General features: G+C 53.4%; 1 protein-coding gene across 2 annotated transcripts in view; it reads left to right on the top strand.

Moving 5' to 3' along the window:
* The window catches only part of PRKCB (protein kinase C beta), a 267227-nt gene that overhangs the window by 211642 nt on the left and 41664 nt on the right, over positions 1–13921 (top strand). For both annotated transcript variants that reach the window (XM_036460211.2, XM_036460210.2), the window contains exon 10: positions 11687–11860. In XM_036460211.2, coding sequence (XP_036316104.1) covers positions 11687–11860 — 174 coding nt within the window. The remainder of the gene's footprint in view (positions 1–11686; positions 11861–13921) is intronic.

The raw sequence follows: 13921 nt of genomic DNA on the forward strand, positions 1-13921 counted from the left end.
TTTGATGGTCATACCTGCTCCAGAGAAAAATTACTAAAAAGGCAAACACATGTGTCTGAGAAGGTGACATACAAACTGAGACCTGAGGATGAGAATGAACAAGCTAAACATTCAAAGAGCTAGGCAAGAACAGCATGTGCAAAGGTCCTGGGGTAGGGAGGGCTTGGCACATTTTAGGAATCATCAGAAGGAGCTGGGGCCAAAATGTCATGAATGAGGGAGGTAGTAGGATGTGAGTTGAATAGATGGGCAGGGCCTGGTCGTGCACAGCCTTATGAGCCAGGGTGGGACTTTGGACTTTACTCACAGTGCAGTGGAGAGCCTCAGAGAGATTTTAAGCAGAAAAGTGACACAATCAGATTTGCCTTTTGGAAAAGATCACCCTTGCAGCCAAGAATGGAGAAAATTCCTTTCATATAGCAGCACAGTTGAAGGCCTTGTAGAGTGGTTCTGGATGCTTTTATAGATGCCTGGAGAGCTGTTTTACTGAACTTCAGATGGTATGATAAGTATTCCCTACTTGTTTAGTGTTGTGTTGAGCCTTTTAAACCCTTTTGTGCCACAAATATGTCTAGTATAAATCTCATACCATGAACGTGGGTGTGCAAAGAATACAAGTTTCTTTCCCATTTCAGTAGCCTAAGTGACGATATGAGTTATCCTTGAGTTGCCCTCACGCTGGTTGTACGCCAGCTGTGAGTCAGCTGGTGAGTCCTGGCACCTGCTTCCCAGAGCACGCTGTGCACTGACTTCTCTCCACACTCCCTGATGCAACCTGCGCTAACCGTGTGCGCCCCTGGCCTGCTGCAGAGGTTCCTCACTCTTTCCAGCTTCCACCCCTCCCATGTAGCAGCCAGAGTCATTTCTTAAAACACTACATTAGGTCAAGGCACTCCCCTGTTTGCAACACTCCAATGACATCTCTTCACAATTAGAATAAATTCTACACTATGTCGTGGATTACATAATTCTTTTTTTCTAACGTATATTTTTATTGATTTCAGAGAGGAAGGAAGAGGAGAAAGAGATAGAAACATCTTTGATGAGAGAGAATCATTGACTGGCTGCCTCCTGCATGCCCTGCATTGGAGATCAAACTCGAAACCCAGGCATGTACCCTGACTGGGATTTGAACTGTGATCTCCTGGTCGATAGGTCAGCACTCAACCACTGAGCCACGCCGGCTGGGTTGGCTTACATCATTCTTAATAATGGCTCTTGATATAAACCCCACTCAATGACTTCCTTTTCTTCCTCTTGCCACCCACTCTGCTTGGTGGTTCTTGGGATTGTGAAACTGACAAAGCTCCTTCTGCCTTAGCGGGTTTGTGGTGCATGGCTGGCTCCTTCTTGTCATTCCCAACTCGACTTCGAGGTCATCTCTTTCGGGAAGCCTTCCCTGCCTACCTCCCCAGAGAGCCACTCATTCATTCTTCACTTTATTTAACTCTCCTAGCACCCATCACCCGAAGCTATGTTCTTGCTTATATTGTTTGTCTTTCTCCTTCTCCTAAGATCTGATCTGCACAAGAGCAGGGACCTTCTCGGTCGTGTTCACCACTGTACTCCCAGCGCCTGTGGATGGCGTTGAGTCAGGGCCGAGACTGAATGCTAGGTTTTCTCTCTGGGGCCCAGGTGGGGATCGGGCCCAGTGGGGGTCTGGCCCACGCGGGAACAGCCTCTCATGGGATGGGTGCTGAGAGCAGGAGCATGCAGTAGGGTTGCTGAGCAGTCCCACGTACTCAGGAAGAAGTTGGTAATGACCCTGGTCCACCCACTGCATGCTCTTTGCCAGCAGCTCTGAGCAGCCTAGATGTGGAGACGTGGGTGGTGGGAGGAGTTTACAGTAATGAGGGAGGTAAGGATTCTGGGATGGGGGATGCCCAATGCAGATCCACGGGAGCCCACCTCCGGCAGATTGTCAGTAAAAGCAGAACAGATAAATGGATGCAGACAGTGTCTAGACCGGTCTGGGAGGAAGTCGGAGCAGGAGGAAGGTGGTAACATGACGAGAAAGAAGGAGTGTGGAGGCCTGGGGCTGAAAAACAAATGGAGGTGGTCAAGAGATTTAAAATGCTAAGAACAGGCATTTGGATCCAAAGTCGAGGCGGTTTCCGTGATGACATGGAAGAATGTGGCCTAAATGAAGAGTTCTCATTGGATGAGGCTTTTGGAAAGTTTTTTAAATTATATTTTTAGCAAGCAATACATCCCTGGTTCCTCATTAAAATTATATTTAAAGGGTAACTATTTTGAAATCTTACTCCCACCCAAGTTTGCATCTTTTCGTGGCCCCACCCTGCTACTGCCCTCCATAGGTTAACACTTTTGTTCATTTAGTTTGCATCTTTGCAGTGTCTCTATGTTAATTTAAAAAGTATAAATGTACATTTTTATTCTTAGCCTTGTACCTCCAAAGTTAACAGTGTAGGTTGGAGAGGTTTTTATTGAGGAATGGAAGCTCCAGAGGGCCTGATGGAAAGGGTTGGGGCTGGGGGAGGGGATGGAGAGATGGGAGAGCGGGCCATTGGGGAGCAGTGAGGGAATGAGCGAGTTTAGATGATATGTCTGCTTGGAAACTGTTATAATAATTGAAAGTTCAGTTTCAGACTGGGGATATGGCATCAAATAAATGACTACAACAGTATGCCATGAAAACAACTGGGTAACAAAAACCTCTGTGATCCTTCAAAACAAGTAGTTTTGTCAACCGAGGTTTTACATGGATGTGGCTTTATTTTTATGTGCCCGAGTTTCACATTTTGCAGTCTGGTTAGGCAGATAAATCACACCCCTTAAAGGGGAGAGCACCCCAGGGCAGCTGCTACCCCCCACATTTTAATGCATTTCAAAGCAAGTTGCAGATGTTGGTACACTGTTCCCCTAAACTCTTCAGCATGCATATCATTGAGCCAGAATTCAGTATTTGTTTTTAACTATTTTAAGAGGAAATTTACATACAATGAAGGACACAAATAAATATAGCGATGAGTTTTGTAAAACATGTACTTTGAAAACCTTGTGAGGATGTACGTATTAATCTAAAACACATGTGTCAAACACAAGGCCCGCGGGCCAAATCCGTCCCGCCAGGCCTTGCAATGTGGCCCGCACCGCGCTGTCATCACTGCACTCCGCTGCGTTTCCATCACAATGACAGTTTATGACTGTTCAGTAATCCATTCGGCCCGCGATTTAGGCTGGATTTTAGATTTTGGCCCCTTCTCTGATTGAGTTCGACACCCCTAATCTAAAAACTCACACAGACGTGATGTGCCACTGAGTCAGATACGCTGAGAGTGCCTACAGAGTAGGGGTGGCCTTGCTGAAGGCAGGGAAGGCCTCTAGGCCGAAGGGACTCGAGCGATATCTGGAGGATTGGCAGGACACAGACCAGGGAGGGAGCATGTGGAGGTCTCTTCCTGGTCAGAGCCCAGCCAGGCTTGGTTGATCTGGGTGTGGCCAGGGCACTAGGCTCCTTTGTAGCTACCCCCTCCCCCAACCCCGTCCCCGCCCCGCCCCACGTATACTGGCTCAGACACCATGGGAGCTTCCTTTTCACTCATGTATCAGAACCAGGTGGGTGTTTCTGGCCTCGCCCACATTCTCCATGTGGTGGTTAAGGGACCCAGGTTCCTTCCATCTCATGCCTATGGCCTCGTTCTGTCTGTCTTCATTTAGAGGCAGAGGGGAAATAGAGTATGGAAAAGGTTCAATTTGCTTCTGAAAAGTCTTAATTTGGAAAAGGTACTGCTGACCCACTGGTAGAGAGAACTTAGTTGCATGACCTTCCCTCATGCAAGGGAAGCTAATCTCTCAGCTACACGCTCTGCTTTTCAGCTGCTGTTGGAGTTTTTCTTGGGGACAGCAAAGACCTTCTGCTTTCCCCTTTAAAACTCCCAATCTAGCCGAGACCGGTTTGGCTCAATGGATAGAGCATCGGCTTGGGGACTGAAGGGTCCCGGGTTCGATTCCGGTCAGGGGCATGTACCATGGTTGCAGGCATATCCCCGGTAGGGGGTGTGCAAGAGGCAGCTGATCGATGACTCTCTCTCATCGATGTTTCTGACTCTCTATCTCTCTCCCTTTCTCTCTGTACAAAATCAATAAAAAAATATATTTAAAAAAAAACAAAACAAAAAAAAAACCTCCCAATCTATCACACCCACATGCAGAAGACTTCAAGCCCCCCCTCCCAGTGATATTACTTGTGTTCAAATCATGGAACATTCCAGGGGTTAGTGCTGCCTTCCTGCAGCTCAGCATAAGCTGGGGATGAATCAAATAGGAGGTTAGTGTATGAAAGGAAAAAGTGGAGCCCCTTTAGAAGCTGGGGCTCATGTGTTACATTTATCATCTCAAAAAGTCCCATCCGGGCCTGTTGCTCTGTATGCATCTAAGAAGCTCTAAAATCAGCAGCTGAGTGGTGAAAACAAAGCCCAGCCTTCTTCAGTGCTTGAGGGCCCGAGGGTCACTAAGAAGGCCAAGGGGCAGGCTGCGGCCCTCCCAGACTCAGCGCGTGTGCTCTCCAAGGTGCTGATCCAACTCCTGTAGCTCAAAATTCACAGGCAACAGGTTGAGTAGAGCCTTGGATAAGTTTCATAAATATTTGTTATTCATACACCTGTTTACTTTTTGCCATATACATGCCTCATTTATACTACCTTAAATATTTTCTTTAAGTTGATGTAGTTGACTTCCTTTTATTTTCCTTTTTAAAAAATACCCAAGAATATGTTTTTATTGATTTGGGGGGGGGGGGGGAAGATGGGTGGAAGGGAATGGGGGAGAGACAGGGAGAAGAGAGAGAGAGAGAGAGAGAGAGAGAGAGAGAGAGAGAGAGAGAGAGAGAGAGAGAGAGAGAGGCATTGATGTGAGAGAGAAACATTGATGGGTTGCCTCCTATACATGCCCTGATCAGAGATTGAAGATAAAACCTAGGTGTGTGCCCTGATTGGAAATTGAACCCTCAACCCTTTGGTGTATGGGACAAGACCCTGACCAATTGAGCAACCCATCTAGGGAAGACTTCCTTTTCTTGCTCTTAGAATTGCCCAAAGCAGTAATATTGGTGAAACCACAGGCTTGATATGTCTGTTATATGTTTACTGGAGGTCTGGTGCATGAAGTTTGTGCACTTGAGGAGGGGTCTGTCCCTTTTCCTGGATTGCAAGAGGTGCAGGTCAGGTTGAGGGACCCCACTGGTGCATGATTGGGGGCGGGGAGAGACGCTAGAGGTTGGCAGGGGAGAGGCTCAGTCCTGATCAGCCAGCTAACCTATCAAGTGGAGCATCTATCCCCTGGTGGTCAGTGCACATCATAGTGGCTGGTTGACCAATCAACTGTCTGCTCCCTAGTGCATGTCATAGTGAGTGGTTGAGCAGCCTTAGTATATCATTAGCATATTACACTTTGATTGGTTGAACGGATGACCAGACGATCGGACACTTAGCATATCAGGCTTTTATTATAGGATTTTAGTGTGCTTTAAGAGAATTTATTTTTTTTTAAGTAATTTTGCTCATAGTACAGGTACCACATTTTATGGAAAACTGTCTTAAGATCTTACACTCACAATGAAAATTTGGACCTTCGGTTACTATTGTATTTGTAAGAACATGAAGTGTTTTTGCCACATTTCTGTTCATATCAGGCATGGTTATAACCCTGCAGACAAGCCTGTCCCTTCATCACCTGCTGTGCCCTGCCTGCCGCCCCCCCTCCCCCCAAGCTCCTGGATCACAGGCTCACAGAAGCTCCGCAGCCTTTGCCGCTGCAGCTTTGACCCCCCCCCCACGCCCGCCCCCAGAACGAGTTCACATTTGCTGTCTGATCTTGCTTCCGGACTTCTCTTTGGTCCCATCCCGATTACAGCACGCTCCTCCCAGCCCCAGTCTTTCATATGCGATTCTGATTGCTGTGTATTTTTGCCAACTCATCTCCCCAAATCCTGCGAGGTCCTCTCACTCTGCCAGTTCTTCCGGGCCCTTTTCCCTGGCTCGGCTCTTCGGCCCTGCCTCCGCTCCTGAGTACACTGTAAATGACAGGCAAGAACATCTAAGGGTCCCTTTTCCCAACAGAGACAATGGAATAACGAAAGGGAGGTGCCTGGACCCTGGGGCTTACAGTGAGGGCGAACCGCTCACTGGGAGGACATGGCATGCTTCTGTGTGTCTCCCAGCACCAGGGGCAGGGCAGGCGTGCATGGGGAGGCAAGGGCTTCTAGAAGCCCCACAGCCACGGTCTGTCCTGCCCCAGCCTGACACCTGCTTCTGGCCCTGCCTCACACCACCTCCCCTACGTCTGCTGCTCTCGGCTCTCAGCGTCTGTCCCCCGCGGGCTGAGAGCACCTAGAGCTAAGTCCCAGGAAAGAGCAGCGGTGGCTCAGAGGAAACGTGATTCAACTGGCCAAGGTCGGGGGGGGGGGGGGGGGTGCACTTTCCACCCAGCCCTGAGGGAGGCTGGCCCAGGGACTGGAACGCAGGTGGCAAACACAGGAGTTAAGTCTGCATGCTCTTTAAAACGTGGCCTGGCTCTGGGGAAAACAATCCAAAGTTAAACCTGGGCCTTCATTGAAGGGCCAGCTGGCGCCTGTCAACATGGAAACTGTCCCAGGTGGTAATTCCCAGCCCCTGGTCCCGTCACTCAGCTGTCAGGTCTGCGCCCGCCGTGCAGCTATCTTGCCTGCAGCCCCCGAGCTGGTTCAGAGGCTCAGAGCTCTCTGCGATGAGTCCCTGACTCACATCAGCACGGCCATCACCTAAAACAATCCCAACAGCGGAAACCTGGAGGGAGTAGCCGGCCAGCGCCGGGCACATGTGCTGGACGTGCAGACGTGGATGGTGAATGTGAATAAATGAGCCTCGCTTATTGCAACTCCCCTTACACCATCCCCTTCCCGTTATGACAGGCCTCCCTGGAACCACCGCAGGCGGGTGATGGGCTTTGAGCCCTGAGGACGTGTCTTCAGTGTGTCACATGCACCGTTCATGGGATCTGCAGTGACCTTGGGGCGGGGGCGCTGTTGTCTCCACTTTCTTGAGGAGCCCAGAGAGCAGAGGGTGGAACTGGAGCCTGGAGCCTGCCCCCCAGCAGGGGGTGCGGCTCACACCCGCAGCTGGCTCCTGCCCACAGGCCAAGGCCGCACTGCTCACCGCTCAGCCCTGCTCGCACCCACACCGCCCGGCATCCGCACCTGCGAGCGTTGGCACACAGGGCGGGGCAGATTGCAGGAGGGGCTTCCTGAGTGCAGCTCTTTGTTGAAATGGATGAGGGGCGGGCCTGTGCGCTTCACCGCATCTTCTTTCCTGAAGGCGTCAGTTAATGGTCTGTAACCGGGACCATGTAAACACAGTGACGTTAAATCTGTTTATTTTAACTGCCTAGTTGTGTGTAACAGAGCAGATGAACCAAAGGAGATGGACTACACACACGGGTCGGCAGCAGTGATTTGAGCTCACAAGGACAATTCTGTGTCACCGGTGCCTCTCGGTTCTGTCCTACCAGTTCCCTGCACCAGTGGCCGGAAGTGACACAGCCAGAGTTTTGAGATGGTCGTTCTTCTGCGTTTCCCAACCAACAGTGAAACACTTCTCTTAGGCCCACCAAACTGCTCCATAAAGCACAGAAGCTCCTTCCAGGCTTGGCTCTCCTGCCTGCTCCTCCCTCCGCCATCACTGCGAGTCATTTCTGGGGGCACTGGGAGATGGGGGTGGGGGTGCAGAGACATTTGCTTCACAAAAGCAAGTCCTGAGATCGGGATGGAGGCCAAAGCACCTTCACTCCCCGGGGCCTGCTCTGCCAGCGGCCCAACTCCAACCTGATGAAACCCAAGCTGACATGACATCACATAAAGGACTTAAAGCGTGTCACCCGTCAGCCTGACTTCCGGCCTCAAAACGGTTTATCTGTTGCACAGACCCATGCCCACCTTCAGCACTCCCCCCCACCCCCCCACCCCCCGCCAAGAGCAGTGCACTCATATCATCGCCCAGAGTCCGCACGCCCCTCAGGTCACGCTGGTGGTGCCCATCGCGGGGACAGATATAACAACAGGGTCCTCTGTGGTGTCAGCGAGTGTCTCCAGTGCCCCGTTCTCTGCTCTGCCTGTCACTCCTCCACCCTGACCCCTGGCAGCCGCTGGGAGTTTTCCGTCTCCATGGTGTTGCCTTCCCCAGATGTCAGGTCGATGGAGTCGGCAGTGTGTAACCGTGTGGAGTTTGTTTTACGTTTAGAAAACCTCCCACAATCACTCGCGGAAGGCCACGCTGTGCCTGGCACCCTGCAGCTGCTCTCGGTTGTCTAGTCAGCATGAAGTCGCGTCCACGCAGCAGTCAGCCCGCCCAGATCCGCGCTATTAACTCCCAATTAGCATCTCCCGCTCCCCCGCTTCTCAGTCTTCCCGAAGCGCCTCTTCCATCAGCCAGTCTGCGCAGGCCCGCTCCAGCGCCGTCAGAGGCCGGAGGTCGTTTCCAGGCTGCTCATTTGTTTGCTGCTAGAGGCAGGGCATTGGATCCCCCAAACCGCACGACTTCCTGTTGGGTCAGTGTGACGTGTGAGTGGATGGACGTGCTTAGGAAATCTGACCAGGGGTTGAATGGCAGAGTGCGCTCTGGAGACTTGAAGTTAGGGTCTCCAAGAGGACTTAGATAAAAGTGACTTCACAACGCTGGAAAAGACGGCCCAGACCATGTGAGGACCCTGCAGGGAGGGGAGCCTTAGCTGGGAGAGCCGGGAGGTGCACCGAGCTCTGTCTGTGTCACGCCCTCCCTGTGCCCTGTGAGCTAACGGGCTGGTGCCTGCATCTCGCCCCACCTCCAGCTGCTGCAAGATCTCCTGCCCGCGTGCCAGGCCTGTTTCTCGGGAGGGTGGCGGAGGCCAGCCCCTGCCCCTGCCTGGTCTGAGGAAGGGCCCTGGCAAATCTCCGTGCCAGAAAAGACGGCCTGTGGGGCCTGGAAGCCACCCAGCCCCTCCCCAATTTGGGATTGTAGAAGTTGACCGACTGATTGCTGATTCCACAGGAAGTCCTGCCTGTGCTGGGCATGCAGCCCCGCGGAAGCCCTCTGGCGCCTCTGGGAGGCCCCTGCCCGGCGCCTCTGGGCAGACTGGACGGCCTTCCTCTGGCTCCGGGCTCTGAGGACCTCCTGAGACAGATGCCAGGAGTGTTGGTCTGTGCTCTGGTCCACTGTCTGTCGTCATCTCACAAGAGTAGGAACGTCCCTCTTAATCTCATAATTATGCTCCCGCTGTACCAGTGGGCTGCTGTGTGCTGGGCACTGAGCTGTGCCTGCATATGTCACTTGTTCACATGAGGGAGGATCTATTGTTATGCACCTGTAAGAATAAGGGCACTGAGGCTCAGAGAGGTTGAGCAACCTCTCCAAGATCACACAGTAAGTGCAGAGTTAGGGTTTGAACAAGCAGAACTTGTTCCTACTGTGATTTTTAGGTTCTAATGAGATATCAGCTTCCAGCTGATCAGACTCTGTGACGTCTTCATCTCAGTCTTACTTGGACTAGCTTGTTAGGATACCTGCCAAGGGAGGGTGCCCAAGCTAACCTTCACTTTGTAACCAGCTGCACCCAGATCCTCTCTAGACCCCCTCCGGAGGGTGGCGGGCCCCGGCAGAGCAGGCGGGCGGTGTTGCCCCATGCTCACTCCCCTGGCTCAGTGCTATGCTGGGGCTCTTGCCAGCTCCCTGCGGCCTCCAGGGGCCTGGCTGGCAGGAAGGCCCTGTACTCAGAGCTCTGATGGAAGATGTGGAGTGCGCAGGCTCTGCCTCAGACCTCCTGGAATCCGAGGTGCAGCTGCAGGAACAGAGTCAGGGGCGCGAGCAGCTCGGCCAGTGCGGCAGGGATGGGGGCGGAGGCAGGGGCACAGGCATGGCACCTGCCAAGCGCAGTACTGAGCTCTCCCAAGTACCCAGCAGGTCTTCCGAGTGACTGGGTGGCACCCAAGCAGGAGCCGGCTCCAGAGCAGGGTCCCTCAGAGAGGTGGAACCCTGAAGGAGAGGGGGGGACAGGCCTGGCAGTGGGTCAGCCCCCAGCCCTGCACCCACCCAGCCTTGTCCACAAGCCGCTCCCTAGAGAGGCATGGGCGGGGGTCCCCTGAAGGCCCACAGCCGGCACACCTGGCTTCAGCTTCTCTCTCCCAGGCCCACCTCAGCTCATGGCACCTCACTGATCCTCTTCAGCCAAGTTAGTGGCCTGGTGATCCCGAATGCCTGCCTGCCTGCCTGCCTGCCTGCCTGCCTCCCAGATGCACCATCTGAGTTTATCAGTTAGGATCCTTTCCCAGTCCCTGTGCTGGTAGTTTGCAGGCCTGAGGCACTGTCTCTTTATAAAGAAAGGAACTTGCGCCAACTGGTGTGGCTCAGTGGTAGAGCATCAACCTATGAACCAAGAGGTCGCAGTTCGATTTCCAGTCGGGCAGGGGCACCTGCCCAGGTTGTGGGCTCAATCCTCAGTGTGAGGTGTGCTGGAGGAGGTGATCAGTGGTTCTTTCTCATGATTGACGTTTGTATCACTTATTCTCTCTTCCTTGCTGAAATCGATAAAAATGTAGTTTTTACAAAAGAAAGGAATTTGCCTTGTGTTAAAGGGCTTCCTGAATTTTTTATTTTCATTAAGATTTTGAGCTATTCCAGCAATAACTTGTCTTGTAGGCTCTCTAAGAAACATAAATGCAGCCAGACTGATTTAATTTAAATGAGAAGGATGATTTATTGGAGGGATAGGGAGGTTTCTAGTGGAAACAAGTGAGCCTCCTGAGAGGCTGGAATCAGGAGCTGGGAAGTGAGGCGTCCGCTCATTCTCCGACCTCCTCCTCCTCACACGTCTGTTCTGTCCTTCTTCGCCCGCAGGTGGTGAAAGGAACCACTGTGGCAGCTCTGTGTTCTCCCAGGGCCAGGACTGACTGCTTGGAGTTTCCTAATTGCAAATTCTTAGGGAGAGAATCTGATTGGCTCAACTTAGGCTGGCCATCTACCAATCAGCTATGGCCAAGTGGGTCCACTGCCCAATCAGAAGGTTCTTCCTTAGAGGCTCCTAGGGAATGGTACCTGCTGGTCACGGCTCCCTCTGGCACAGCCCTGACCAGTGGCAATATTGATGTGTCCTGAGCCACCCAGTGATTACCTGCCCCGACGGACCAGGCTGCATGGATGGAGGTCCCAGGACAACAGGAGAGGCACTGACAAACCCCATTCACCGTCCTGTGATCATGTCTGAGGTCTTTCCCCTGCTCCGGAGCACAAAGTCAGAGCATGTTCCTGCCGGCTCATTGCCGTTCCCGAGCTTACAGGCTCGTGATGACTATTAAAAGAATAAGGGAATGAGAGCCCCATATTTCGTTTGATCAGGAATCTCCTCTTCCCACAAATATTTATTGAGCACCTACTATGGGCCAGGGGCTATGCCAGGGTCTTGGTTACACCAGGGAACAAAACAGGCAAACATGCCTGCCCTCGGGCTTACCTTAGCCCCATGGCTGGGTGCTGACCCGCATCCCGAAGGGCCCGCTCCGTGGCCGCTGCTCTGGAACCGGCCTGTGATGGATGGAGCCACTGCGAGTGTGAGGCCTGTGGGTGTTCAGTGTCGGTGGAAGCCCGTGGACAGAGCCGGGAGGCTGTGACGGACAGCTCCCCCGGTCCGGGCCCCCACCCAGCCTCCTGCTGTGTCTCCCCAGGTGATGCTGTCCGAGCGGAAGGGCACGGACGAGTTGTACGCCGTGAAGATCCTGAAGAAGGACGTGGTGATCCAGGACGACGACGTGGAGTGCACCATGGTGGAGAAGCGGGTGCTGGCCCTGCCCGGGAAGCCGCCCTTCCTGACCCAGCTGCACTCCTGCTTCCAGACCATGGTAACGGGGCGGAGGGGGGGGGAGGGGTCGCTCCACCTCCGCCTGTCAGTGCGTTCGGTGCTTCCCATGATGGCAGGGACCCTGGGGCCAGAGAAGGGTGCTGAGAGATGCGCTGCCCTGGGCTCGTGCCCGTGGGCAGCCCTCCGGGCCCTTTGCGGGGGTCCGGTACCTTCCCCACGTGGCCCGGACCTCCTTGGAGGAGGGGTTCCTGAGGACACAGCCCTCGGAGGACCCCTAGGTGTGAGCTCAGAGCTGTGACCCCCGAGAGGGGACATTTGTGCACTAGCCTCTGTAGACTGTGACTCCAACTCTGAGAGCAAGCACGCCCTGTACGAACGGCTTAGCCTTGTCCCTGCTTAAACCAGACCGTGGCCTCCTCACCTAAGGGGGGTGAGGGACGGATGGGGCAGAGCCCCTCCTGCAGTTGTTAGTTTGAATCCTTTAATAGAAAGGCTGGGACGCCCTCTTCTGTGCCTGCTTCCCCAGGGGTGCGGTTCACGTGGGAAAGGCAGGATGAATGCTGGATCTGTCCTGTTGTTGAACAGTTTCCATGAGTTGCTCATTATTATGCTCCAAAGGTGACTAAAGTTTGCTTTTAAAATAAAATGTCCGAGTAAGGGAGTTGGTGCTAAGAAAAACAGTCAGCCGAAACCGGTTTGGCTCAGTGGTAGAGCGTCGGTCTGGGGACTGAAGGGTCCCAGGTTCAATTCCCGTCAAGGGCATGTGCATTTGGTTGCGGGCACATCCCCGGTAGGGGGTGTGCAAGAGGCAGCTGGTCGATGTTTCTCTCTCATCAATGTTTCTAGCTCTCTATCCCTCTCCCTTCCTCTCTGTAAGAAAAATCAATAAAATATAAAATAAAAAAAAAGAAAGAAAGAAAGAAAGAGAGAAAGGAAGAAAGAAAGAAAAACAGTCAGAGAGCAGTGGTTCACGTCATACGGGGACTTGGCAGAGCAGGGGGAAGGGCGTGCTCTCTAGTCCAAACCTGGGGAGTTGAGGCCTCAGGAATGCACATGGGGGGCTGCAACTGACCGGACCAGACTAGACCCTCAGCCTCTAGGCCCTCCCTCCCGTCTTCTCCTTTCCCTCCAGTGGTCCCCAGGTCGCCTGGTGGCACCCGTGGGGGAAGGGCTCGGTGTGGTGAATGGACTGGGTGGAGACCTCATCTCCAGGCTAGGCTGGGCCTGCGGAGCGGTTTTCCATTTCAGCTGCGTGTTGAGAAACCAGTCACCTGGGATGAATATTTGCAGAAGTTCAATGTCTTTGTAACTGACGGTTTTAGAAACTATACGTTAACTTTGAAATCACTCCTGACGGCTGGGCGGTGTGTGCTTCCGGGATGGGAGCGCGGGCCTGGTGGTGTGGAGTAGGTGTCCTCTCAGTGGGGGGCAATGCAGGGCGTGAGGAGAGAGGTTTGGGCCCCAGAGAGGGCCCAGAGCGTGCGACACAGCGGGTGCTCGTCTTGCGTGGCTCAGGTCCCCATCACTAAGCTGCAGGCCCTCGTGCCCTGCACGTGTCTCCCACTGGGAGGACCCTACTTCTCGCAGGGACAGGCACTGTTGGAAAGGTCGATGAGGGAACGATGTAAAGTGTAAGGAGCATCTACAGGAGCAAGCCGCTGTTAGCCTGGCTCAGGTGAGCCGCACAGCGACTTCCTGCTAGGAGGCCCCCCACCCCCCAGGGAGCCCCTGCCTCACACTTACCCTCTGGAGCCACACATTCTCTGCACCCCAGACCGGTGCCCGGAGGAGGCAGCCTGGCTGGAAAGACGGGCTCTCTGGAGCCGTGTCCCTAAGAGTCCGACCAGCACTGCGATGGACAGAGCTAATGCAGTGTTATGTGCTGGCATCCACGGTTCAGGACTCAGCTGCGTCACTGCGAGGGGACAGCAGCACCAGGAGCGACAAGCTCCGAACAGAGAGGCCGTAAGCCACGGTGACAACAGAGCAAAGCGGTTGAGGCGACTGGGTTGGGACACGGAGATGCTGCTTAGGGTAAAAGGACTCGGAAGGTCTTCCTGCTGAGGTTGGCATTTTAGCAGCCAGTGAGGGGGTGAAGGGG

Source organism: Pipistrellus kuhlii, unplaced genomic scaffold, assembly GCF_014108245.1.
Source record: "Pipistrellus kuhlii isolate mPipKuh1 unplaced genomic scaffold, mPipKuh1.p scaffold_m20_p_31, whole genome shotgun sequence".
Taxonomy (NCBI): Eukaryota; Metazoa; Chordata; class Mammalia; order Chiroptera; family Vespertilionidae; genus Pipistrellus; species Pipistrellus kuhlii.